Raw genomic sequence first — 27253 nt, 5'->3', positions numbered from 1 at the left:
AATTTCATGAATCCTCCTTCATATTAGTTGTACTCTTGAAGACAAAATTGTTGATTAAAAGGGACTGCAAATTCAGTAACTCTTAGGTTTAATTTTTTTCTCTGTGTAATATTCACTCATATTTGAAAAGTAATAAGCGAAGTATGTCCAAGCTACATGGGTATTTAGCCAACCAGTAGTACTCATGGTACATATGGATTCGAGAACTTTTGGGGTTAACTCTCCATTCTTGAGAGGGGAAAGGGAAACACACAAGGAGAACCTGCTGACCTAGTTCCTCCATCATCCTGTATCCCTCAAAGTGAATGACTCCCTCCTCTGTACTTGCTCTATGCATCTTTTATGGTCTTCAGCAACAGCAGCAGCAGCGGTACTCAATTATTTATGGATGTGTATGGCTCCTCTCATCGTCTGCAACTCTGATTTATTGTTCTGAACTCCAAGCTCTTAGCACAGTGATTTGTATATCAAAGGCTGTTGTTGATAGTCAATGCTCCTGAATGTCTCTAGATTGGAAAGACAAATGTCTTCTCAAAACTCTCTGAGAACGTCCAGGTTAAAAAAATTTTAGCTACTGCATGTTATATGTCATATTGAAACAGTTCGCATATTATTACTCTGTGCTGCACATCCCATAGAATTATTAGCATTCTCCTGTTGGTATCTCTGCCACCATTTTTCCCCCCATAAGACTTCTTAGATATTCTAGGGGAAAACAAAATCATGGGAGAAAAATATAAACAGTTAACTTCGGTACTTTAAGTCTGGTTGCATGAAGTGTTGAGATAGGTGGACAAGGGCAAGGCTGAGTGAAGCGTGTGTCTCTCCACAGAATTGTGCCTGTCCTCAGTGCCGTTTCCAGGTTGCATGGTGTAGGTGGCTGGGATTCAGGTTTTGACAAATTTGAGTCACTTGTGTGAGCGGAATATTGGCGTAGCTCGTTTTGAGCAAAGGTGCTGTGTGCCCCATTAGAAGAAGACAGGAACCCAAAGCTTGGGCTGTGAATGCTGCCAGGAGTGCTGGGGCTTGCCCATGCTGGAGTGTGACTGCCAGTGTGGCTTGGTTTGAGGCACTGGGCGTTGCTTTACTTCGGTGGTTCTTACCATTGCTGCATCATAGCTGAAGGCCTCTCACATAAAAGAGAGATTCATCTAGGGCAGCAGTATAAGAAAGATGGATTTCAGTTTAGCATGAGGAAGAGCTTTCTAAAAGTCAGGACCTCCTTCATACTAGAGGGTCTTGGGGAATAGCATTCACCAGAGGCTCCCTCCAGAATAATTCCTGGACATATCCCATAACCGTCCTGATCTTTTCCAATCAGGAGCCCTCCTACACAATACCCATCCTGCCATTTCCAAAGGGGAGCAGCCAACCAATGTTAGGATTTATTGAGTATCGATGATATGATTATGCCCACTTTACAGAGGAGAAAAGCAGACACTCAAGAGAGGTCAGGTGTCCAAAACTTATTACCTTGTAAGTGGCTAAACTGGAATTCAAGTCCCTGGACTCAGAACTTTTAGAATATCGATGGAGCATTTGAGCAGTTAGAATGTCTCATGTTAACACTGCTGACAGAGGTAGTGAGCTTTGTGTCCGCAGAGGGGTCCGTGCACAGTTCAGGTTGGTAACAGCTGTTGCTGGGGATGTTTCAGAGGAGGTACAATTGTTAGCCAGTTTTTGGAGGAGGTGGTGTTTAAGGTCTCTACCAACTTTTTTTTTTTATGTAATAATTGGTCTTTTGTTCAAATTTGAGTGAACTGAGTGTTCACTCAAGAACTGAATGTTCTTGCTTAATTATATTGCTTAAACAATTATTTTATTCCAGTGAAGAAAATATTTGGAAGCTCTGCGAATACATCAAAAACCACGACCAGTATCCTTTAGAAGAGTGTTATGCTGTCTTCATATCTAATGAGAGGAAGATGGTAAGTTGGGGAGTGATGCAGAAAGAACACAAATTCAGGATGACATTCGAAGCTAAATAGAGGATGGGTTTAGCTTGTTCTAAAATGTGCTTTATAAAATACAGCAACAGTTCAAAGTTTGTTTTTGAATGAAATTTTTTCCCTATGAGGATGTAGTTAAGAGTTTAGTTCCTAACTTGCAGGTAGGGAAATAAATATGTGATGGTATGTTTATACTTTCTTTAGGTATGAAGTGAGAGATTTTTAAAATGCTTAGACTAGAAGCATATATGCTTAGGTTTGAAGGAAAAGTTTCATTCCTGTGTTTTATGGAACTACAGTAAACTTCTATAAAGTATTAAAAAAAAAAAGTAAGCTCTTCGTATTTTGTAAAGCACTTTTGTGAACATCATGTTGTTTGATCCCAATGGATACCTTGTGAAGTAATCAGGGTTCAGACAGCTGTTTCCATTTTGTAGATGAGGAAATAGAGACTTGGGAAGGCCGCATGAATAATTAAGTGGGAGAGCAAGAGGTGAACCTGCCAGGACTTCCGATCCCTAGTTTGGGTCTCTTTCTACTCTCCAGAGAACATCTTAACAATGAATTATTGCTCCTTCATTATTAAGGACCCTTGGAAAGATTTGAATTTCTTATCTGTTCATCTTCCACCTGACTTGTTTGTTGTTTTGAAATATTTTATTTTCCATGTGTGTATTGCCTGAAAGAATTGAGTGGTGTTTGCTCTGTAAAGTTTGACTCAGGAAGTGTATTGTATTTGTAGATACCTATCTGGAAGCAGCAGGCAAGACCCGGAGATGGACCTGTCATCTGGGTAAGATGGTCAGCACAGACAGGCTCTGATACAGCAGTACTTGTAATCCAGGAGCGGTCTTTGTGTTTTGGTAAAGCAGAAATGATGGGGCAGTAGAGAAAGACTATGATAGTTATTAATAATTTGACCTTTGGATGACAGATGTTATTTGGTCTAAGGCAGAAGCACTGACAGGCATGTTTTCTTTTAATTTTGAAATTATTATAGAAGTGATTTTAAATGGCTGATGTAGCAGATACAATTGTTGTCTAGACGCTTGTCTGTTTAGCACTGGAAGGAACTTCAGCAGCATCTGGTCCATCTGCACAGTAGAGTTATCCAGAGACTGTGTGAAAAATACAGGTTTGTGGGAATTCCAGTGTTTAGGACTCAGGGCTTTCACTGCCAAGAGCCTAGGTTCAATCCCTGGTTGAGGAATTAAGATCCTGCTTGTTGCCTGATGTGGCAAAAAAAAAAAAAGGTTTCTAATCTAGTTGATCTAAAGGTTCAGGAATTTGTGTTCTTAGCAAAATTCTTAGCATGACTGGCATTTCAAAAACACAGATCTATTCCAACCCCTTCATTTTTCAGGTGAAGAAACAAGCCCAGAAAGGCAAAGTGACTACCTCAGGGTTACCTGGCTGATAGGTGGCAGATGGGGGCCTTTCCAGCACACATCCATATGTCACCTTAACCTGCTGCCCCGAAGAATGGAATTGTTTGTGCTAAGAAACATGGAGATAAAAGAAAAACTCCATTCATGATAATGTAACAAACATCAAGTTTCCAATGCATATTTAGGATAAGACATCATTTGAATTGGCTTCATTCATTTATATAACATATATGTATTGAATGCCTGTTATATACGAGGCACAGAATAGACTAAAACGCTTGGCCTCATGGAGCTCACACTCTAGCTTCCTTCACCAGCGGGAGACTTGCTGCTCTGAAGCCCAAATCCAGCAGCGTTGGGTTGGGAGCGCAGGCTGAGTGAGGCACTTTGGGGTTAAGCCCAAGTCCCCCTTCTGCTGGGCTGTGTGAGCTGGACGGCTTAGTTACCGTCTTTCCTGGGTATCCTCCTCTGGTCACCGGGGGCCTCAGGGAGATGATGCATTTTTGAAGCATCACCCTTGTATCTGCACCAGTGCTCTAAAAGTGTTAGCGATTTTTGTTAACAGAGCGATAGAACCGCAGCTGTGGACTGTCCATCTGCCCTAGCATCATGCCCATTGCTGAAGTGCTCAGCTGCCGGTCTTCAGGGAAAGGATCTGTGGTTGTGCCCTCTTTACACAGCAGCTCATGGCAGCTCCCGGTGGAAAATCCTGTTTCAGGGAGTCTCCCCACAGACTTCCTGTGTGGAATACAGTTGATCTGTGCATCGTTGCTGTTCTGTTGTAGGCGGTGGGTGAGCCTCCCTCAGTCGGTGGAGACCAACCCCCGAGGAAGAGGTCACTTTCTAAGTGGGCGCTCCTGCCTCTAGCCTGCGGTGTCTTTCCCAGGCCTTTGGACAAGCTCTCTTCACCTGGCTCAGAGAGGGAAGCTACTTCTCGAGTCTATCTCCTTGGTCCCCATCTCTGCCTCTCCTCATGGAGGTGGCCTGCTTTCCCTTGAGTTCACTGGCCATTTGCTATGTAGGAACATAGACCTGAGCTAGCCAGAAGGATATTCCTTGTTTATGCCTTTTCTTTTGTTTTTTTTTTTTTTTTAAATTTTTTTGGCTGTGCCGTGCAACCTGCAGGATCTTAGTTCCCCAACCAGGGATCAAACCTGTGATCCCTGCAGTAGAAGAGCAGAGTCCTAAGGACTGGACTGCCCAGGAAGTCTCTGTTTATGCCATTCCACAAGCATTCCTCTTTCTGGAATGCTCTCCTCTTTAGGCAAGATGCAGCCTTTCCTCAGTGAAACTCCCCTTATTAGTTGGGTTGCCATCCCCCTTGTGGGGGCCCCCCTCGCCACTTTGGTTGGTTTTTAAGAAGGCTGAGTATTTACATAATAATCTCATTAATTCTCTCAGTAACAGTGTGAGTAATACTATGAGGTAAACTGCTACAGTTGGGCTTCCCTTGTGGCTCAGCTGGTAAAGAATCCACCTGCAATGCAGGAGACCCCAGTTTGATCCCTGGGTTGGAAAGATCCCCTGGAAAAGGGAATGGCTACCCACTCCAGTATTCTGGCCTGGAGAATCCCTATGGACAGAAGAGCCTGGCGGGCTACAGTCCATGGAGTCCCAAAGAGTTGGACACAACGACTGAACAACTTTCACTTTCAAACACTACAGTTATCCCCATTATACAGAAGAGGAAACAGAGGCCGGTGGTGGCGTGGCTGAAGTTGAACTGGGTGATCCCGCCTCATATGCCCTAACCCGCAGGCTCTCCCGCCTCCTGTCTTCCCTCATTCTCTCACTCTTCTGCCACCACTAACTTGGGTTTCCCACTCGCTTCTCCAGGAACTTCTTGAATATTTGGACCTATCTTTCTCATCTCTGTATCTGTATTTTAATAGCACAGTTTCCCACAAGTAATTGGGAGTATGTATTAAAAAAAACATAACATGAAGTAGATGTCAGGAGAGAACCCGATTTGGGATATGGCAGAGACTGCTGCTGGCAGGGATGGGAGAAGATCGAAGATGGACTCCTGGGTGGGGAAAGCATTTGAGCTGGAGCTGCAGTGATGAACTGGGGGAGAGCGGTGGAGACGCAGCACAGGTGGAGTGGAATAACGTGAAGAGGCCCAGGGGGCCAAAGTCTCGGACTGTTATAGGAGAGGGCTGGATGCATTAAGGGGAGGACAGGAGAGAAGCGTTCATTTCTGACGCTGATTCTGCTTTCCTAAGATAGAATTGGAGCCAAAGATAGCACTTTGGGCTCTGATGGCGCAGTGTCTCCAGTCTCAGTTAATTGTCTTCCCCTACCTCACAGGGTCAAATGAAACATCATTTGAGAAAGTGCTTTGTAAGCTCTGAAGTACTAGAAACGTATGGTATTCCTAACATTGTACTAATGTGATTGGACATTTTAATCTCACAATGCTGTTTTCTCTGTGAGCGTTTTTCTTCCGAGGCATTCTGAGCATCAGACTGCCCTCGTGTCCATTGATAAATTTTCCTGACATCCATTCTAGCTCTTAGCTGGCTTGAGCAGTACCCTGTGTCTGGGGGTGAGAGTGAGAATTCACATGCATGCTGGGACCCAGCTGTGCGGGAGAAGCTTTTGGTGTCCTTTTTCCTTAATGGCTACGGATAAGGGCATGGCTGATTGAAAATCAGTAGCAACAACATTAAAAAAATTTATTTCTTTAGCTGGGCTGGGTCTTAGTTGCAGCATGAGGGATCTTTCATCTTCATTGCAACATGAGAACTCTCAGTTGTGGTATGTGGGATCCAGTCCCTGACCAGGGATTGAACCCAGGCCCTCTGCATTGGAAGCTCAGAGTCTTAGTCACTGGGCCACCAGAGAAGTCCCAACAACATTTTAAAGTCCTTCTTTCCCTCTCCAGGCTGACCTCAGGCCGTTCTGCTTTGTTAATGGTTTGGAGGATATCCTTATAGACTTTTTCTCTGTACTCATATGCATGCATGTGTACTTCTGAACACAGACATCTGTCTTTATATACACATCAATTTAAAAAATAACGTATAATACATAATCTGCAATTTGCTTTTTCCATCCAACTGTGTAACACGGAGTTAATCCAATTTCCACAAAAGTTAACCTAAGTCTTTTTAGCAACTGCACAGTACCCCATCTTATGGCTGCCTTGTGGTTTGTTAGCCTTTCCCCTCTTGGTGGACTTCTGATTGTTTCTGAATCTTCACAGTTAAAAACAGCACTGCAGAGATTTTCTTGGAATATATACCTTTACCTGCATATGGCAGTGTTTCTCTAAGATGAATTCCTAATAGTAAAATTGCTGGGTTAAAGGTATACAGTTAATATACATGAACATTTCCACTGTTTATGTAATTGTTCCCTGTCACTGGACATCTGGTCTGTTTTCAGGGTTTTCTGTTTGCTTTGTTATTTTAAGGAGGGCTGTATTAGCCTTGTATGTTTTTGCTGGTAGATAGGCATTATAACTATAACCTTGGAATACTCCATCATAAGGTAACCTGGTTAACTTCAGCAACTTTTACGTCTAGGATTACCACGTTGTCTTGCTTCATGTTTCAAGCGGAGGACAGAGCTTCATTTATGACCTTGACACTGTCCTGCCGTTCCCCTGCCCCTTTGACACATACGTGGAAGATGCCTTTAAGTCTGATGAGGACATCCATCCACAGTTCAGAAGGTGAGGAAACTCAGGGTGGGTTTACCTACTCGTCTGAAGTTAGACTTTGATGATATACAGTTACTTTGTTTGCGTGCTTGTTTCTGTGTTGGTTTTACAAAGGTTGCTTGTCTTGGCTTTACCATTGAGTTGATATTTGAGAGTCATGTACTACACAGCAGATTCAAAATATTTTGCAGTTTTGAAGGTTGTCCATCGTATGAAAGGCTGGCAGTCTTTAAAACTTTGTGTGATGAGATCCAAAACATTTTCTTCAAGTCAGTTTTGGAATGTCTTTCATACTCTTATTTTTGGGTGTGTGGATGGTGGGGTGGGGTGGGGTGGGGGAGCTGGATGCCACATGACGCCAAAATTGAGAGGAGTATGATAGGCTTCCCTGGTACTTAGATGGTGAAGAATCTTCCCACAGTGCAGGAGACCCAGGTTCAACCCCCAGGTCAGGACGATCCCCTGGAGAAGGCAGTGGCGACCCACTCCAGTATTCTTATCTGGGGAATCCCATGGACAGAGGAGCCTGGCGGGCTACAGTCGATGGGGTCACAAAGTGTCCAGCACGACTGAGTGACTAACACTTTCATGATACCAACACCTGAAAATTATGCCCTTGGCCCTTGATATATTCATTGAGAAAGGAAAGGCAACTGGATAGATTTCCACGCCTTTGTAGTTTGGAATGTCAGCTGATCATTTCTCATGGTATCTTTAACAGGTGTTAAAGCCACATATCTGTTTGTGTATCACTAATAGTGTAGAAGGAAATGGCAACTGACTCCAGCATTCTTGCCTGGAGAATTCCATGGACAGAGGAACCTGCTGGGCTACAGCCCACGGGGTCGCAAGAGTCAGACACGACTTAGCGCCTAAACTATCTGCCTGTCACTAATAGTACAAAAATGTGTGCCTAGTTTTGTGCATGTCATAGAAAATGAGTCTCTGTAAGAATTGAGGTAGAGTGTCAACTGTTACATAAAGGAATGTTGGTTTACGTGCAGGAAATTTAGAGTGATCCGTGCAGACTCATATCTGAAGAACTTTGCTTCTGACCGATCTCACATGAAAGACTCCAGTGGGAACTGGAGAGAGCCTCCCCCGTCGTATCCCTGCATCGAGACTGGAGGTGAGCCAGGGACGCCCTCTCAGAGGGGTTTCCCATCAGTGTGCTGATGAGGGAGTTCCCTTAACCAAGGACAGGAAGTGCACTGTCGTTTGGGTAAGACTCCCAGAGTGGTTAGGAGGTGAGAGGGAGTGTAGTTGTGTGTATTTATCAGACTCAGAAATGGAGGCTCAGAGAGCAGGATTGGAAGGTTTCCTGGGAGAGGAAAGGCTTCAGGGAGCCAAACCACAAGCCGGTTGCCAGAATATCGGCTGTCCCTGTCTCTGGTCCACCAGACTTGGGGAGAACTGTGTGTTTGTGCCACTTTACCGTGGGACTTGTAGAGCCTCCCCGTGGTGGGGTTTTATGTTATGGTGAAGGGAATCCCCTGGTGCCTCTTTGAGACCTGTGAAATCTCTGTAATAAAATCTGCGTTAGAAAGGCAGTGAGAGCTAGCTAGTTTTATTGTCCCACTCATCTCATTTATGTGCTTTTAGGCATCAGTCCAGTTAATAATTTCTTGAGACTTAAGTAGATCAAGGGTTCTTCATCATATTACTGTTGTCTAGCATTCACCTGGGTGAATTTATGGTGGGAAGTAATTCACAAGGTTGCCATTAATTGGTAAAAACCATCCTCTGATGAGGATGATGCTGTCTGAGTCAAGATGCTCTGCAGGCTGTAAAGGAGGCCAGAAAAACAGAACATTAGAGTTCAGAGTTCAGCAGGGAAGAAAGTAAAAAAGTGTATTTGGTATATTTGAAGGAAGTGAACACTGAAGGAAGATTCCATCTCTGATTTTGCAGCTCTCTGTGGAAAGCTCTCATGATTTTTAAAGTTCATATTGGCATTGCTTCGGGTCCACCAACCTGGTTCCCAGGCTCAGCATCAGAACTGGGCTAGCTTAGGTCAAGAGAGGGCTTCGTGGGTCTTGTTTTCATCTCACACACCCTACTGGGTGTGGTCTGGACAGTGCCTCTGTGGCTCCCCGTGTCTCTTCCACATAGGAGCACTGCCACAGGAGCTGAGCCTTCAGTAAGCCTTCAGTAAACCGTGTCAGCCCCCGTCCTCTTTGACTTGTTCCTTTGGGTTTTGGTGACTGCTTCCCAGGAGGTGCTGTTTTGTGCCAGCCCCCTCCTATCTCACGTTCATCTCCTCTTCACTTGGCAGACATGAACACGAGTCCATGAAGGTCCAGCCCTCTGCCTGGCCCCCAGGCACAGCTGGTGGGTGGCAGGTCTGTTACCTCCCTGAGCTCAAGAGCAGGGGAGGGGATGTCTCTTTTTTGTCCCCGTGTAACTAGCTCACTGGGGGCCTCCTGAACTTGAGGTTAGAACTCAAAGGAATCTGCTCTGAAGTGTGGGGTAAACATACTGGTTTCTCATGTAGTAATTTAACCATGTGGCCATGTTCTCTTGTGTGGTCAGTCCATTAATTCAAGCCCTCTATTTATCAGTTGAACTGACCCAGGAATGGAACTGGGTTCTCCTACACTGCAGGTGGATTCTTTACCAGCTGAGCTACCAGGGAAGCCCCATTTATCAAAGGAATGTGTTTAAAGCTAGGATAAGGGGGAATTACTTTTAGCTCAGTCATGTCTGACTCTTTGCAACCCAATGGACTATACAGTCCGTGGAATTCTCCAGGCCAGAATATTGGATTGGGTAGCCGTTCCCTTCTCCAGGGGATCTTCCTGACCTAGGGATCGAACCCAGGTCTGCATGCAGGTGGATTCTTCACCAGCTGAGCCACCAGGGAAGCCCCATTTATCAAAGGAATGTGTTTGAAGTTAGGATAAGGGAGGATTACTTTTAGCTAATTAATATTGCTTTATTAAAAAAAAAAAGTTAAAAAAGAAGAAGAGGTTCAAGAAGACATCAAACTTGCAATTAAAGCCTGTTTTAGGTAACTTTCATAGCAGCCTTACTGCATTTGGTTATGGGATTGGCCCTTAGGGGCTTAAAATTTATCACATTTCATTCATTGCACATTATATTTTGGCCCCAACATTGAATAATTTTGGTGGCCATGAGTCTGCAGGCCCACTCTTTTAAATTCAGCGTTTAGTGTATTTTAAATGAAGGAAACTACCCTCTCCTTTTTTTTGCCCATCTCCGATAAGAAGGAAACCAAGATTCACAGTCTTGCAGCCTTGCCCTAAAGCTCAGTTTCAGCACTAGCCTTTAATGGCTCAGTTTTTAAGGACCTTTCCCAAGTCTTGGACTGAACTATAGGGTACGCCATGACTGTCCCTTTCTCTTTCTAAGCCCTTTGCTGCCTCTCTGTCCTTTCATTTTCCTGTTCTCATATGGTGTGTTATTGTGACACTGGCTAATCTGAACCTAGCTGGAGGACCAGTGTTATATGTAAATAGAAATGTTACAGTGCCTCTTAGGGAGATACCGGCAAATGCTGATTTGTTATATATTGATCTTTAAAAATTTTTTAATTTTATTTTTAAACGCTGGTAGGTGTTGAATGCCTGCAGATAATAATCATTTTTTATTTAATTGCATTAAAAAGTCCTAGAAAATGAATACCACTGTATTTCAGAACTTGAGGTTTCCTTTAGCCATTTGGTAAAGATTTTAGCTGACTTACATGGAGTAAGTCAAGTAAGTACATCTACCTCAGGTAAGCAAGAACTTTTACTCCTTCTTTCCTGGGAGGCGCCTGTCTTTCCTTTATTTTGGATTACTTGGTCATTATTCATCCCTGGCTGTCTGATCACATCAACAGAAGTCCTGGTTTTGGTGATGATCTAGCTTTTTTGTTGTAAGACTCTGTTTCTAGTGTTCTGTATCCCAAGTGTCTTCATTTTTGAAAAGATATATTTATTAGATAATATATGCTAGTTTTACATGTTTTTTCTTTCAGTTTTTTAAAGGTGTCTCTTGTTTTCTGCTTGCTTAGTTTCTGATCAAGGAAACTGTTCTTATATTTGTTTCTCAAAATGTAGTGTATCTTTCCCCCCTTTCCTGGCTCCTTTTTAAGATTTTTTTCTCTTTATTTCCCATTTTCAGCCATTTAATTATGATGGACTGTAGTTTTCTTTAGATTTAGTCCACATGAGGTTTGTTCAGATTCTTAGATTGGTAGATTTATAGTTTTCATCAAATTTGGAAACATTTGGCCATTATTTCTTCAAATGTTTCCTTTGACCACCACCTCTATCTCCCCCTTTAAAAAAAATTCTTGTCTTTCACCTACGCATATGTTAGATGCCTCGTTCTTATTCTCTGAAGTCAATGATCACTTTTTTTCAGACTTTTTCTATGTTTCATTTTGAATAATTATTTTGCCTATAAATTCATTTATCTTTTCTGCTGCATTAAGTTGCTGTTAATCCCATCCAGTGCATTTTTTTTTTCATTTTACATATTTTATTTTTTTATCTCTAAAAATTCCACTTGGGGCTGATTTAATATCTCCCATTTCTCTCTGTTGTGCCCACGTTCTCCTCTACCCTTTTGAATATACAGAGTGTGTTTATAATAGCTGATCCTTGTCTGCTGGTTGCGTTATCTTTGTCATTTCAGTCTGTTTTCGTTGATGGATTTTGTTCCTGATGTTGAGTCGCGTTTTCCTGTTTCTTTGTGTGATTCATGTTATTTGGTCGGGTGCTGGACTTTGTGACTTTTACATTGTTAGTTGCTAGATCTTGAGGTACTTTTAAAAACAATATTGGATTTGGTTCTAGCTTACAGTTAAGGCTTGCTCTTTCAGTATGGGCTTCCCAGGTGGGATTAGTAGTAAAGAACCCGCCTGCCAATGCAGGAGACATAAGAGGCGCGGGTTCCATCCCGGGGTCGAGAAGATCCCCTGGAGGAGGAAATGGCAACCCACTCCAGTATTCTTGACTGGAGAATCCTGTGGACAGAGGAGCCTGGTGGGCTCCAGTCCGTGGGGTCGCACAGAGTTGGACACGACTGAAGCAACTGAGCGTGCAGTGCAGATTCTCAGCAGCCTTTCACCCTGCCCTCATTTAGCCCCGCTACTCAGGTGTAACCCTTTTGAGGGTTCTGCTAAATGCCCATGTGTTATGGGTTCTCTCCCCCTTGGCTGGTGGGGACTATGGAAGTTCTGGGAGTTTTAAGACCAGCTGCTTTCTGGGCTTCTTTCCTGGCTTCATGAGTTCAGTCCTTAGGCAGACTTGGGGGTAGAGGCTGAGTCGCCTCTGCAGAAGTCCAGAGCACTGTCTGCGTAGTTGCGTCCTCTTCCACACTCTGTCCCCAGCACGTAGCCACTGTGCCCTGCTGGACTCAGGTCTCTCTTCCCACGGGCAGAACCCCCGAGCTGTTCGTGTTGCTCCTTCTGTGCTGTGGCCTGGAAATGCTCCCTGGGCAGTGAACTGGAGGGTCCTAGGGCTCCCTCCCTTGTTTCTGCTTTCTGAGCCGTCGGCCGTGTTGCCCATTGTCTGGCTTGTGGAAAGAGCTGCTGAATATACTTTGTCCGCTTTCCTGACGGTTTTTGATAGGAGTATAGTTCTATAACTATTCTTTAATGAGGACAAGAAGAAATGTGTACACACTTTTAAAAAATGTATGGTATGGAAAATTTAAATTGTAAACAAAACTAGACAGAAAATGAGACTTTCAACAGTTATCAGCTCATGGCTGATAGCCTATCCACTTTCCCCCTTCTTGTATTATGTTGAAGTGAATTCCAGATATTAGGTACTTTCAACTCTAAATATTTCAGTATGAATCTCTAAAATATAAGGATTAGTGTATTTAAAGTATGACCACAGTGTCATTATTACAGCTAAAAAATTTAACAGTTCTTTAAAATCAGCATTTCTCTCTCTAGTCAGTGTTTAGATTCACAGTTATCTCATAAAGTTGTAATCTTTTTCCTATGGTACATTTATTTGAATTATTATCCAGATAAAACCCCTACCTTGTGCTTGGTTGTTATGTCTCTGTGGAGTCTTTTTTTAATATGTAGAGATTCCTAGTCCAGCTCTTTTTTTCCTTGTAATTTATTTGTTGAAGCAATGAATCTGGGAGAAAAGGTCTGGTTTTGCAGATTGCATCTCTTCTATCTTCTGAATTTTTCTGTAAGTTGGCCGTTTTATCCAGTAGATCAGCAGTTTATCTGTGCATGTTTCATCTAACTTTTTATTTTGACATAACTTCAGATTGCTCGAGAGTTGGGTAAAAAAGCGCAGAAAGTTCCTTTGTACCTTTTACTCAAATTCCAGGGTATCTGAGAAAACCATGGCGTAATTATCTAAAGCAAGAAAATAATAAATCAGTGCAAAAATATTAGCACAGTACTGTTCACTTACAGACCTTATTTATAGCTTGTGACTTTTACCCCAATTTCTTTTCTCTGGTCCAGAATCTAACCCAGGATAGTACATGTAGTTGTCATGTCTCCTCACATTCCTTCATCTGTGACAATTTCTTTTTTCTTTTACTTTTATACTTTTGCCCTTTTGAAGGGGCTTCCCTGGTGGCTCAGCAATAAAGAATCTTTCTTCCAGTGCAGAAGATGTGGGTTTGATCTCTGGGTTGGAAAGATCCCCTCGTGATATGGCAACTTCCTACTCCAGTATTCCTGCCTGGGAAGTCTTATGTCCACAGGAGCCTGGTGGGCCAAAGTCCATGGGGTCACGAAAGAGTCAAACACAACTTAGCAACTAAACAACAACCCTTTCGAAGGATACTGATCAGTGACTGTGTATAGTGTCCCTCAGTTTGGGTTTGTGTGATGTTTTTCATGATTCAGTTGAGGTTATACATTTGAGATAAGAATACCACAGAATGATATTGATCCCTTATGAAACCTTTGAATAATTTTCCCTACTGTTGGTCTTTGGGGCTATTAAACCAGAATTGTGCCTGCAGTGGACATTTCTTTCATATATTTTGTAGATTCCAAGATGAACCTGAATGATTTTATCAGCATGGATCCTGAGGTCGGATGGGGAGCCGTCTACTCGCTGTCTGAGTTTGTACATCGGTTTAGCAGCCAGAACTACTGAACTTGATCTCTGGATGTGGTGCCGTAGAGAAACCCTAGAACCTGAACAATCTACCCCTTCATCTGAGACAGCAAACATTATGGTACATTTGGCTTGGAATTATGCTTTCCCCTTTTAATTCAGTTGAATTGAAAAGAATAAATAGAAACCATTTTTTTGATATGTCAGGTTGAAACTTGATGTAGTTGCTCAGATATACCTACTGTTCATTTGTTAAAACCTATGAAGACTTAGGCCAGTAATTGCTTTTTGTTATGATATTGATATGTGGACTTTGTGTCTCTTTTGGATGTATCATGTCTCTCCAGCTCCACTGTAAGCTCCCTGAGGGCAGGGCCGTGGCCCATTGCTTTGTGTATCTCTGATGCTCATAAAAGAGGCCCGTAAAATGTTTGCTAGTAACTGGGCTGCTGCTTGAAGAGGGCTGCCATTGTGAGCTGAATCAGCAATAAATGTTAGTCTTTTGGGACCATTATGTTCTTAGAAAAGTTTGCAGCCCTCTCAGGCTTAAGGGTTCTTTGGCCTATTTATATGTTTTTAAATAAAATTGACTTAAATTAATTTTGTTTGGAAGATTTTGTGTCCCTCTTGATAATCTGGGATACCCAAGACTGTCTCAGTTGTAGACAGGAACGTCCTTCAGAGTGCATTGATCAGTCTTCCTTCTTGAAGATGTGTCTGGAACTTTGGCTTTCATCATCTAATTCCAAATAAAAGATGTTTGGCATTAAAGCAGCATATAGCGATAGTTCTCATTCACATACTCCATGGTTCTGTTGTAAAAAGGAGCACATTTCTTATAATAGGGCTGTGCAAGCTTTCGCTCTTAGGTGTGTTTTCTGCTTACTAAGAAACTTCCATTCACATCCCCTGCCTTGTGCTTTGGAGGGACACTTGCAGTCATTTCCTCGAGAATCAGTCTCAGGAAATACCACGTATCCAGCTGGTTCAGCTGACCTGGAAGATGCTGAGAGAAAGTGAATCAGCTCTGGTAAGAGGCATACCAATACAGCCTAAATTATGTTTGTAATTTAGAGTTCAGTATAGACCCTATACTTGGATGACTTTGTTGCGTTTCAGATGGTCATTTAAAAAGTACGTGACTACAATAAAGGAGATAAGTTTTGGCAAATTGGACCCCAGAAATACTTGCCTTGAGCAGAAACATTCAGAGGGAACAAAGGATTGTGATCTGATTTATAAATTGCATCTCTGTAGATTTTTTTCCCCTTGCCAATTAGTGAGCAGGTTTCCAATATGGTATTCAAAATTATGTCTGGTGAAGACCAGTCAGACTATCTGTGTGTGTTAAGTTTGAACTTCCCAGCCACCTTGCCTTGAAATTGAAAACCCCCTACTTCTAACCAGTGTGGTGAGCAAGGTTTTGTCAACATATCCAGTGGCCATTGTCATGACTTGCTGGAGGAAGTAAGGACTCTTGTTTTTTTCTACCTACCACTCCTTCAGTACCTTTTGAGAAACTTCTTCGCATATTTCATAGAGTCCCCATGGCCATAGATAAAGGCATGTTGCCTAAGCTGGACCAGGCGTGGACCCCACCCCTGCACAAGTCTTGAGAGTGACCTGTCCCAGGGTTCTCTGGAACTGCTGTGCTGGCATTCAGAGAGAGAAGTTCTTGCTCCTTCAGGACTATTGGGCCAGGGCCCTGGGAGTTTGGGGCTGCTGGGAGCATTCTGACTGCAGTAGAAGAAGGACCTGCCTGCTCACTGCTGCCTTGCAGAGCAGGCGCCCCAGGGGCATTTCTCAGTGCCTGCATCTTCCTGTGCTTCAAGCCAGCCCCAGCCTTTGAACTTAACAGGTACACAGACCAGAAGGTTCCTTTTCCTCTTCAGCCTGTGTGAGTAGGAGTGCTGTCACTTCTAACTGATTGGTAGCTTCCCTCGCAAGATTTTTCTTCAGAACGGTTGATTTTATCAGAAAAGTGTTACCATTGTCTCTCTGTGCTTTTACTTTTCTCTGCGGTCAGATTCGCTTTTCTTTATCCTTAGCGTGTGTGAGAGAACTGAATAAATTACTGATAAATGCTGTGTGGGAAGAGGAGCTTTCAAGAAATGCAGGGGACTCAAGTAGAATTTGTAATTGACTCTGAAAATAAGAGAAATAAGGCATCTCTGAGAATCTTGACAGGGAAGCAATTACATGATATAAAATGGCTCCCAGGTCAGTAGAACTGACTATAGCTGATTGTGGGTATTACCATGGCTTTTGCAAATGATTGTGTCTGTCAGTAGAAGGGCTCATTAGCAGTGGAAGTAAAGACGAACTCTGGTTTTTCTCGGTTTCATTTTTAATTGTTGTTTAGTTGCTAAGTTGTATTTGACTTTTATGACCCCATGAACTGTAGCCTGCCAGGGTCTTCTGTCCATGGAATTCTCCAGACAAGAATACTAGAGTGGGTTGCTATTTCCTTCTCCAGGTTATCTTCCCGATGCAGGGATCGAACCAAAGTCTCCTGCATTGGCAGGCAGATTCTTTACCACTGAGCCACCCCGGAAGCCCCTCAGTAGCTTTTGTGAGATGGAATTCAAATAATACGCAATTCATGCTTTTCAAGTATACAGTCTGATGGCTTTTAATTTATTCAGCGTTGTCTGTCAATTTCAGAAAATTTTCCTTACTCCTGAAAGGATCCCTACACCCCGTAACTGTCACTCTCCATTTCCCCTCCCTCCATTAGTGGCAGCCACTAATCTACTATTTTTTTTGTCTTCGTGGATTTGCCTATTCTGAATATTTCACATACATGAAATAAGATACTGTGTGGCCTTTGGGGACTGGCTTCTTTCACTGAGCATCATGGTTTCAAGACTTGGTCATGTTGTAGGGTGTATCAGTGCTTCATTTCTTTTCACTGCCGAATAATTATTTTAAAATAGCTGGTACATGCACATTGTACAAATCCAAAAGAGAGGGAAAAGGTATATGATAGAAAGTACCCTTCCCTTCCATTCTCACCTTAAGTTTCCCTTCTAATTTCCCTACCCAGAAGTAACGTGTTTTCTGTTTCTTTTATATCCTTGCAGGAATTTTTTAGTGCCCATGTAAGCATATATGTTTAATGTATTAATTATTAAGTATTACTATTATTATGTATTAGTTCTGGTTTTTGTTTTCTTCCACAAATGGTAACATCCTAAAAGTACCCTTCTACATCTTACTTTTAAAAGTTAATATATTTGGATATTTTCCAGTCAGTACAAATTGAACTTCCTCATTCTTTTTAAAGGATATGTTGTAGTCTATGGTGTGCATGGTTCATAATTTAAGAGTCCTGAAGTTGTTTTAGTCTCTTGGTACAACCAAAGAAAAAAGTTCAAGGAGTATTTTTGGCCATGCATCTTTGTAGCAGTTTTTGACATAAATTTTGAAAGTGTAGCCCGCTAATTGTCCGACTGAATCCATTCTTTTTTTTTCTAGAAAAGGGGATGCAAATGTTTTCTATTAATATAAAGGGCCAAATCGTAACTGTTTTAGGTTTTGCAGGCTGTAAGGTCTCATCTATAACTAACTGCTCAGCTGAGGCTTGGCCTTCGTAGCAGGTAAGCAGCCAAGCAGCCGTAGACAGTGTGTAAATGAGTGGGTGTGGCTGTGCTCCATAAAACTGTAAAATCTGGGGGCTGGAGGATTTGACCATGAGGCTCTAGTTCGCTGTCCCCTGTTCTAGAGTCACGGAGTTGTAGCTGGCATTGTGGTGGTTCTGCCAGAGACTACATTTCCCAGTGTCCTTTGCGGCTAGGTGTTGCCATGTGACCAGGTTCTCACCGTTGGGATCTAAGGGGAGGGGGTGCATGCCACTTAGAGGGATAACTTGTGAAACATTGTCAGTCCCCTCCTTCACATCTCTCCCCCCTTGCCTACTGCACGATATTGAAAGGTTGTTGCTAAACCAGGAAAGAGGCCAAGATTCTTGGCCCCCAGAGGAGAATTCAGTCCAGGGCCAGTGAGACTTGATTGCTCAGCGCTTTTGTGTAATAAAGTTTTATTAAAGTATAAAAGAGATAGAGAAAACTTCTGACATAGACATCACAAGGGGGCAGAAAGAGTGCCCCTCTGTTAGCCTTTAGCCGGATGTTATATACCTACTAAGCAGTCTGCTAAGTAGAGAAAGGAAATGTCTCAAAACTCAGAGAATGGCACCAGGCCCCTCACCCACAACATGCACTGAGATAACATTAGCACCAGGTGAGTCATCCCAGGCCATAAAACGATTGACATGAATCTTGAAGAAGGGCAGATTTCCAAGCAATATGTATTTTCATTAACATAGATTAGGACCAATGTATGAGTAAAAAATACTGGCTTGTCAAGTCGATTCTGAGTCTTATTCAGAACTGACTTGAAGACACAGTCTAGGGTAAATACATAGTACATTAACATAGCTTAAGACAAACATTTCCATAGGAAAAGCGCATTGGTTAGCTCAAGGTTTGAGAAAAGTTAAATTCTGGTGGAGCCAGATAATCGTTATGGCAACACAGAATTTTAAGAGAAACCTCTTAAGTTTGTATAGCGAAAGGGAAAAAAATCTAACACTTGTTTGTTTCCTCCTGCCACTTAAGAGGCAGATAAAAAATGTCTAACACTTGCAGCCTGTTTCCTGTGTTTGGAGACCCCTGGCCTTCCTGCCTATTACCCTCTCCATATGATGGTGACTAGAATGACTTTGGAAGCCACCCACTGAAGATGGCAAAACCACCATCAGCCGGATTCCTGAATGACCCCATGGAGCTGAGCTGCAGGCCTGCCTGAAAAGTGTATTGTAGAGCGTTTCCTTAAGAGACACACTTACGTATTTTTTTAAGTCACAGAGTTACTGGTGCACCTTGATTCTGCAGTTTAGCCACCACCCCTGATAATTAATACAGAGCCCATTCAAGGCCTGTCAGGGTATTTCTACGGGGTTGGAAATAAGACTGATATTCCAGGTGGAGTTAGGTCCATGGTGTTCTCACACAAACTGCCCCTTCAGTGTCTTACAGTGTTTGTGGGATTATTGCCCTTCACAGAATGTTCAGGAACACTGCTGTCCATCCATGCCTTTTGTTTTGCATGAGGTTCGAGAGCCTTGTGGGAAGGAAGCCAAGTGAATCTTGTCTTTATTTACAGTTCGGGTATGTACAGGTTTGTCTGATGGACTAGGAGGCCTCTGAGCTGTCCTAGCTAGAGGAGAGGAAAACAGGTTCCTGAGAGAAGGTCACCTGGAGTGAGGAAGACAGCTGGCTGAGTGGACCGGACTGGGCAACGAGGCCTGGTGGCTAGAGGGACCACGGGTGGCACGGGCAGCACGGGTGTGCTCCCCTTCATGCAGCACGCCCTCAGCCCACTCCCACCCGCGTCAGAGCCCTGTCCTCTGGGAGTGAAGGGAATGAACTGTGTCACCAGGGGCCCAGTTCAGCCCTGGGGAACCTTGAAAGTGGCTGGTCTTGGGCTTCAAGGGAGAACAGTGGAGGGCCAATGGCCTGACAGGCTGGGATTTGAGCGGTTGACTCAGAGCAACAGAATAGAAGATGATAAAGCCTGAGGCTGTAGCTCTTATTTTCTGTGAAACTCCGTTTCATCAGGCCTTTTTGGGGAGTTGCTCTTCAGTTCAAATGGACATCTACTGAGCCCACATTAAAGGGGGCATAAGAGGCCCCTTTTCTGTCTGGGTACAATTCCTGCTTTTCTGTTTGTCCTCATACTGAATGTCTCGCTACTCGTTTTTGTGATTATTCAAGCTCCTGTTAAGGAGTGGTAGGCTTGTTCACAGGCTTCCCTGGTAGCTCAGCTGGTAAAGAACTCCCCTGCAATGCAGGAGACCCCAGTTCGATTCCTGGGCTGGGTAGTTCCTCCTGGAGAAAGGATAGGTTACCCACTCCAGGATTCTTGGGCTTCCCTAGTGGCTCAGATGGAAAAGGATCAGCCTGCAGTGTGGGAGACCTGGGTTCGATTCCTGGATTGGGAAGATCCCCTGGAGGAGGGCATGGCAACCCACTCCAATATTCTTATCTGGAGAATCCCCAAGGGACAGAGAAGCCTGGTGGGCTACAGTCCATGGGGTTGCAAAGAGTCGGACACGACTGAGTGACTAAGCACAGCACAGCAGGTTTGTTTAGAGGCTCAGAATCTCTGTAGAAAGTTGGGGTTAGCAGAGTGATGGTCACAGCTAATGGAGAATCTGCTTCATTTTCTGAAAAAAAAAAAAAAAAAAACCAAAACAAACACTGAGCTGGGCTTGTTTCTTCTCATGAAGATGTCGGGCTCCTCCTGGGATTCAGTCATGGGTTCTTTGGAAAAATCAGCAGTGACATCATAATCTACTTCATAGATATAATCTATGAAGATATAATCTATGACTATAATCTTCATAGTCATAATCTACTTCAGAGTTCTCTGTGTGAAGAGAATTGTCAGCGGTGGCCTCAGTGTCTCCTTCAGAACTCAGGGTGTTTAATTCCACCTCAGTAGACAGAGGGGAAAGTCTGTGTTCTCCATGTGTGAGTCAGTGGTTGTCTCTGCCTCGTCAGTGAAGCCTTGGTCAGTGGTTCAGGCTGGTCAGTCAACGGTTGACTCTAGGTCAGTGATGGATTTTGGGAGCCGTGTTAGGTGGGGCATAGCTGCAGTGAGCCAGGTGGAAGGGAGTGGGGTCAGTGGGTGCCGGTGGGGAGCGGGGGTCCTTGTGAGAGTGAGGCGGCCAAGGGTGTCTCCACCTCTTCAGGACTTGGAAGTAGAAAATGACCTTACATAGGATTGATGAGCTAGTGAGGGGCTTGCATACGTTCAGTTTATAATAGCAAGAACCCTTGACAATGCACAGAAATTCTGTGGAGAATGGTTATTAAAAAGCTGGACCTAGTGATGGTGGATATGTGCCTAAATCATCAAGATTTGGGATTACTAAAAAAGTGACAGGTTTGTAGTCACTGATGGTTAGAAGCCTGAGACATAATTAACCATTCAGGGAAGAGGAAGTCTCAGTCATTTGCCTTGAATACATTTTGGAGACAGAGTTAGAAGTTACGAGGTAGCAGGTTCCATCCCTCTTTCCCTTCTTCCATCCATCCATCCACCCACCCAGGGTGTATTACATGCCTACCATTTGCAAAGTTAGACCATGATGAGTAAGACAGAACTGCCCTATAAGAGAAGACATATGGAGAATGCTCAGGTTCAAGGGACAGAACCTCTGTCCTTTTTTAGTATGTTTCTTATTACCTCACTCGCATTCGCTTGTAAAGCAGAGGGCGAACCTTGGAGGAGCCTGTTGTATAGCAATCTTTTGGTAAAGACTTGGCACGTAGAGATTTCACTTCGAACAAACATTGTATGTAAGCCAAAATAAAGAACTTTTCTGTAGTTACTTAATAGGATCTTGAAGGAAGAAGTGATTATTCTAGTACAGATGTTACAGAACCAGAAAATTTGGAAACATGTGAGCATCCCTAGGGCCAGAAAAAAAAATCCAGGCTGGAGCAGAATCATTTACTTGGTTCCCCTGGTTGGGGGTTACTGTCAGCTCTTCAGTGGGCGAGGGCTGGAGACTCATGTTAGCACTGCTGCCTCTGCTCTGTGGGGCTCGGTTACAGGTATACAGTATTTGAAAGTGAATATTTGAAATTTGAAATTGCTCAGTTGTACCCAACTCTTTGCGACCCCATGGAGTATAGAGTCCTTGGAATTCTCCAGGCCAGAATATTGGAGTGGGTAGCCTTTCCCTTCTCTAGGGGATCTTCCCAACCCAGGGATCGAACCCAGGTCTCCCGCATTGCAGGTAGATTCTTTACCAACTGAGCTGATTCTGTACTACTCATTCTGGAGGCTGATGACAATTTCTCTAAGCAAGTCCTTTTGTCGCCTTCATAGGACACCGAGTGAAAGAAGCTGTCTAGTTATAACTGCAGTGTGGTGTTGAGGCTGTATTATAACTATTCCAGATCAGCCTCTGATACTCAGTGTGGACAGAAAGTGCTAAGTAGTCCCCCCATACTGTTTGTCTTTCAGCGTGTGGCACACAATAGATGCTCCATGAGCATTTGCTGCGTGAATGAATATACATTTATGAGGTTCTCTCAGTGTTTTTCCACTAGCGCTGCTTGTTATAAAATCAATGAAATGGTGTGTAATTGTCCACATAAAGCAGCCGCAGCTGGTCAATGAGGTTGAATTTGGTTGTGAGACAACTGTTGCTACTGTTTTTTTCTCTTGGCAGAGAAATGACGGGAATGCTCTGCGGGAGGGATTATCTCGGCCTATTCTTTTGCCTTTTGTCCCCCTGTTTTCCCTCCCGATCCTGTTTGGACGAGATTGTTTGTGCCATTTCTGAGAAGAGTGTTCAGAAATACCCCGACTAATGAGAATATTTCGTCAGAATATCTATCAATACTTCCCTGTGTGCCTTGACCAAACAGACGTAGAGAAGGAACAATATCCCTGTATTTCACCCTGGTGAACGGCATAGTAGCTTTAGCCTGTTGGAATTCAGCAAGGATGCTATGGCCTGAATATCTGTATCTCCTCCAACCCACTCCCTGAATTCATATGGTATAATCTTGACCCCCAGAGGGGATGGTATTAGGAGGTGGCATGTTGTCTGTGTGTGTGAGGGAGATTAGAGATTAGTAGGGGGTAGGGAGGACTTCCCTGGTGGTGCAGTGGCTAAGATTTTGTGCTCCCAAAGCAGGGAGCCTGGGTTCGCTCTCTCGTCGGGGAATTAGATCCCACATGCCGCAACGAAACATCCTGAGTGCCTCAAGTAAAAGATTCCACATGCTGCAAGTAAAGATTCCACATGCTGCAACCATAGATTCCATATGCTGTGGCGAAGATCAAAGGCTGTGTTGCAACTAAGACCCGGCACAGCCAAATAAATGTTTTTTTAAAAGATTAGGAATGTGGGGCCCTCATGAAGGGGATTAGTGGCCTTATCAAAGAAATCCCCTAAAGTGCCCTAGCCCCTTCTGCCATGTGAGGATACAATGAGAAGCCAACCATGCTGGACTTGCAGCCTCTAGAACCGTGAGCAGTAGATTACTGAGGCTTATTAACTACCTAGTCTGTGGCATTTTGTTACAGCAGCCTGAATGTACTAAGGCAAAGGGTCCCTAGCCTGGAGTCCTAACACACACTGAGTGTGTATATGAGTGTATTTTTCTGGAGAGAGAACTCCTAGCCTATATTATCTGTTTATTCATTTAAGAATCTCTAGGGACTTACTTGGTGGTCCAGTGGCTAAGACCCTGAGCTCCCAATGCAGGGGGCTTGGGTTCAATCCCTGGTCAGGGAACTAGGTCCCACATGCTGCAACTAAGAGTTCTCACACTGCAACTAAAGATCCTGCATCTTGCCACAAAGGGTGAAGATCCAGTGTGCTGCAGTTAAGACTCAGCACAGCCAAGTAAAGTAAATATTAAAAAAACACCAATATTATTGTTTTTACCTATTGAGGGCTTACTCTATAACCTCAGGCCCCAGGATAGATGCTGGTAACTGAAACCAGAGTAGCTTTTGCTCTCCTGTAGCTTATAGACTCATGATGGAGAGTAGCAGCAATCGAATGACTGAGCAATTGCAGCTGTGAATGCTGTCAAGAAGTAACAGTTCTGTGAGCGCACATGTGAGCGTGCGTGCGTGCGTGCGTGCGTGCTCAGTCGTGTCAGGCTCCTTGCGACCCCATTGACTGTAGCCCGCCAGATTCCTTTGTCATGGGATTACCCAGGCAAAAATACTAAGAGTGGGTTGCCATTTCCTCCTCCAGAGGATCTTCCCAAGGACTCAGGGATTGACCCTGCAACTCTTGCTTGGCAGGTGGGCTGTTTACCATCGAGCCACTTGGGAAGCCCCATGAGAACGTGTAATGGGGGAAATTATCTGGTTAAATGCCGGGGTCCAGCCCCGGTGGATCCAGGGAATTCGAAGGGTGGACGGCGTTGGCGTGGAAAGACTTGTTTATTGATTGATATAAGATTAGATTAAGAAACTATAGCGTAGTAGGAAGATTAAGTGGAGAAAGAGGGCTGAATAGCTTGGTTTACGCGGAAGACCAATAAAATTCCAGACAAGGAATTTGCACCATCTACGTTGGGCCACCGGCGCCCGCTTGAATATCTAAGGGTGCCTCGCCTTAAGCTCCCTTTCGTGCGGGTCTTAACAGCCGGGGCAAGTAAGTAGACCTGGCGAGCCTCCGCGCCCCAGGTGGAGATTCAGCCTGAAGTTAAAGTAAAGAGCAGAGAGAGGGAAAGGGAGAGAAGAAAAAAGAGAGAGAAAAAGACACGGGGGGAGCCAGAGTCCCAAGAAACCAGGCCGAGAGATTAGTTCCAGAAACTGGTCCAAGAAGCTGGTCCGAGAAACTGGTCCCATCCTTTATTGTTCAGAAGGCCTTTTATACTTTTGATAAAACACGGAGATCAATGGGTAACACAAAATTATGTAGCGTTCGCAGCTCAGACTCTTTCTATACATCATTTTGTATACAAAAGGTCTCAGGTGATTTACATTATCTTCTGGCCAAGAGGCTTGTTAACACTTTTTGGCTCTCTTCCTTAATGAATGTTAATTTTGTTTCCCCTGAAGTGTTTTTCTTTAATCTACATCTCCTTAAAGCATTAAAGTTACATCTCTATAGAACAAAGGTGCAGTGGGATATAACAAAGAAGGTACTTAAAGATCTAATGTTGCTAATACCAGGTCTACTACTTGCATTTCTATATACCAACTGTATCTAAAAATAAAGGATATGAAAATTTGGCAGCAAGCATTGACTCAACAAATGAAACTTTTAATCAGTCCTGTTCTAAAGATTTTGACTCCTCGGAAGCTCCTACATTCTTAGGATGTTTTAAGCTTCCTGTGCCTCCTGAGGTCAGGAGGCCTCAAACAATCACATGCGCAGCTGTAAGAGTCCTGCAGGCAGGCTAGAAAGCCATCAGAGGGTTTTTTGGATTGAAACACTCTTTCAAATAAAGAAGACTAAAGCCCTGAATTGACTTTTTCCAGAAAATGTCAGAAGAGTGGAAAAGCAGAGCACAAAAGCCGGCAGATTTTTGTTGGGGTACATGCTTAGGAATTTCCAAAGGGGTCCCTGAAGTCTGAGCACGCCTTGCTTATGTCAGCTTCCTTCCTCATGACCTTGTCACGGGCGGGATTCCTCACACTGGCTCCCGGCAGTTAAAGGGGACTGGGAGGCTTCCTTGAGGAAGTGTTTCATCCATTCAGCAAGTAGCTCTTACTATGTGCCGAGCAGCATTCCTGTCCTGGTGATTGAGCAGTGAAGAAAACAAGCTCCTGCACTCACAGAGCCCACATTCTGGTAGAGAAAACGGACAGTGGACACACACTGTGTGTGGAAGAATGGCTGCTATTTACCGAGTTGGGGAAGATGGTAGGTGGAGAAATCTTGGGGAGGAGGAGTGTTGAAGAGGATTAAGAGTTTTATTTTGGGCATCTTAAATTTGAGATGCTGGTTAGATGTCTAAGAAGAGATGTCAAATAGTTGGATAAAGGCATTCAGGGGAGAGGTTCAGACTGTGAATATAAATTGGGGAGACCTCAGTTAATAGTATTTAAAGGCACAGGACTCAATGAGATCATTGACTGAATGAGTGTAGACTGAAGACGTGGGGGCGCTAGCCCTGGGAGCTTTTACACTTAGAGGTCAGGAGATGAAGAGACTCCAGAAAGAGGATGGAAGGAGGGGCTGGTCGGGGTAGGGAGAGGGAGAAGATAGGAAAGCTCAGAGGAGAATAATTGAGTAATTAGATCAATTGAGTAAGCTGAGGACTGAGATGACCACTGGCCTTGGCAAATGTCTTCAGAGCAAGTTCAGAGGAGCAGTGGGGATGAAATCCTCCTTGAAACGGGCTTAGGAGAGAAAGGGAGGCAGGACGCAGAGTGGCCTGATGAAAGGAATAGAGAAGAGGGGCTGTCCTGAAGGAGGACGTGGGTCAAGGGGCATGTGGCCATCTGCCCTGATCATGGCCGTCATCCAAGTCTTCCTTCATGATGAACAAATTGACCACTTCTAGCCCTCCAGAGAGACCTCTAGGGACATCAGAGACCTGTCCTCCAGGCCCACCGGCCTCACTCAGGGCAAACACGTCTGTGTTCTTGACTAGATCCATCCATCAGTTCATACCGCCTTCCTCAGCATCGACTGGAGGAAAGAAAGCTGGATACCCCAGAGGGATAGTCATCCTTTGATACCCATGGGGGATTGGTTCCAGGACTCCCATGAATACCAAGCCCCACAGATATTCAAATTCCTTATATAAAATGGTGCAATACAGCCGGCCCTCGGTAACTCTGGGTTTCACATCAGTGGACTCAACCAACCACCGATGGAAAACGCAGATTGAAATCCATAGATGGGGAACCCAAGGGTAGAGTGCTGGCTGTTTTTCATCCAGGTCATAGAGAAGTCTAGCCACCACCCCTAATAGACTCCCTGCTTTTTCCCTTTGTCCCCTTCCCACCTTTCAGTGTTTTCTCCACAAAGCAGCCAGAGTGATCTTTTAAACATATAAACAGATGATCTCACTTCCTTGTTTCAAAACAGCTGCCACTACCAAAACTTCACACTAGATTCAACACTACTTAAGATAAAATCCAGGACTTCCCTGGTGGCTCAGTTAAGAATCCGCCTGCCAATGCAGGGGACACAGGCTTGATCCCTGGTCTTGGAAGATCCCACATGCCACGGAGCAGCTAAACCCGTTCGTCACAACTACTGAAGTCTTGCTCTCTAGAGCCTGTGCTCCACAACAAGAGAAGCCCCCACAATGAGAAGCCCCCACGCAGCAACTAGAGAGTAGCTTCCGCTGGTGCAACTAGAGAAAGCCTGTTCACAGCAATGAAGACCAGCAGAGCCAAGCAGAAATAAATAGGTGAGCATGCTTAAAAAAACAATCAGTGCTTACAAAAAGGGGAAAAGAGAAAATCCAGTGTTCTTACTCTGGCCCACAGTGCCCTGCAGGGTCTGGACATGGCTGCCTCTGTGATTCCAGCACCCGTGCTCCTGGCCGTTTCCTGTCGTGCCTCACTGGTGAGTTTCCTGTGCCTAAGAAGGAGGAACTCATTCCTTCCTTAGGGACCTCACATGCTGTTTGCTCCAATTTGACCCCTCTTCTGCCCCTTCATATTTTCCCTTGGCTGTCGGCTGCC

The 27253-nt window shown here is 44.0% G+C and overlaps 1 protein-coding gene and 2 long non-coding RNA genes across 3 annotated transcripts in view; 2 read left to right on the top strand and 1 right to left on the bottom strand.

Moving 5' to 3' along the window:
• Window positions 1–14659, top strand: part of NTAQ1 (N-terminal glutamine amidase 1) — an 18335-nt gene extending 3676 nt beyond the window's left edge. Inside the window, exons 2-6 of the mRNA XM_069599938.1 lie at window positions 1829–1928; window positions 2692–2742; window positions 6868–7016; window positions 8009–8133; window positions 13989–14659. Of these exons, the coding sequence (XP_069456039.1) occupies window positions 1829–1928; window positions 2692–2742; window positions 6868–7016; window positions 8009–8133; window positions 13989–14098 (535 nt within the window). The 3' untranslated portion in view covers window positions 14099–14659. The remainder of the gene's footprint in view (window positions 1–1828; window positions 1929–2691; window positions 2743–6867; window positions 7017–8008; window positions 8134–13988) is intronic.
• On the bottom strand, window positions 11470–27151 carry LOC138445724 (uncharacterized). The gene is made up of 3 exons (XR_011258980.1): window positions 27044–27151; window positions 13009–13341; window positions 11470–12607 (listed from the first exon to the last, which is right to left on the bottom strand). It is a non-coding gene; the product is annotated as an uncharacterized lncRNA (long non-coding RNA).
• LOC138445723 (uncharacterized) overlaps window positions 26637–27253 on the top strand; it is a 15849-nt gene continuing 15232 nt past the window's right edge. The window contains exons 1-2 of the long non-coding RNA XR_011258979.1: window positions 26637–26976; window positions 27056–27134. This is a non-coding gene — a long non-coding RNA (uncharacterized lncRNA). The remainder of the gene's footprint in view (window positions 26977–27055; window positions 27135–27253) is intronic.

This window comes from Ovis canadensis, chromosome 9, assembly GCF_042477335.2.
Source record: "Ovis canadensis isolate MfBH-ARS-UI-01 breed Bighorn chromosome 9, ARS-UI_OviCan_v2, whole genome shotgun sequence".
In the NCBI taxonomy this organism is placed as follows: domain Eukaryota; kingdom Metazoa; phylum Chordata; class Mammalia; order Artiodactyla; family Bovidae; genus Ovis; species Ovis canadensis.
This window is presented reverse-complemented; position numbering and strand designations above follow the sequence as displayed.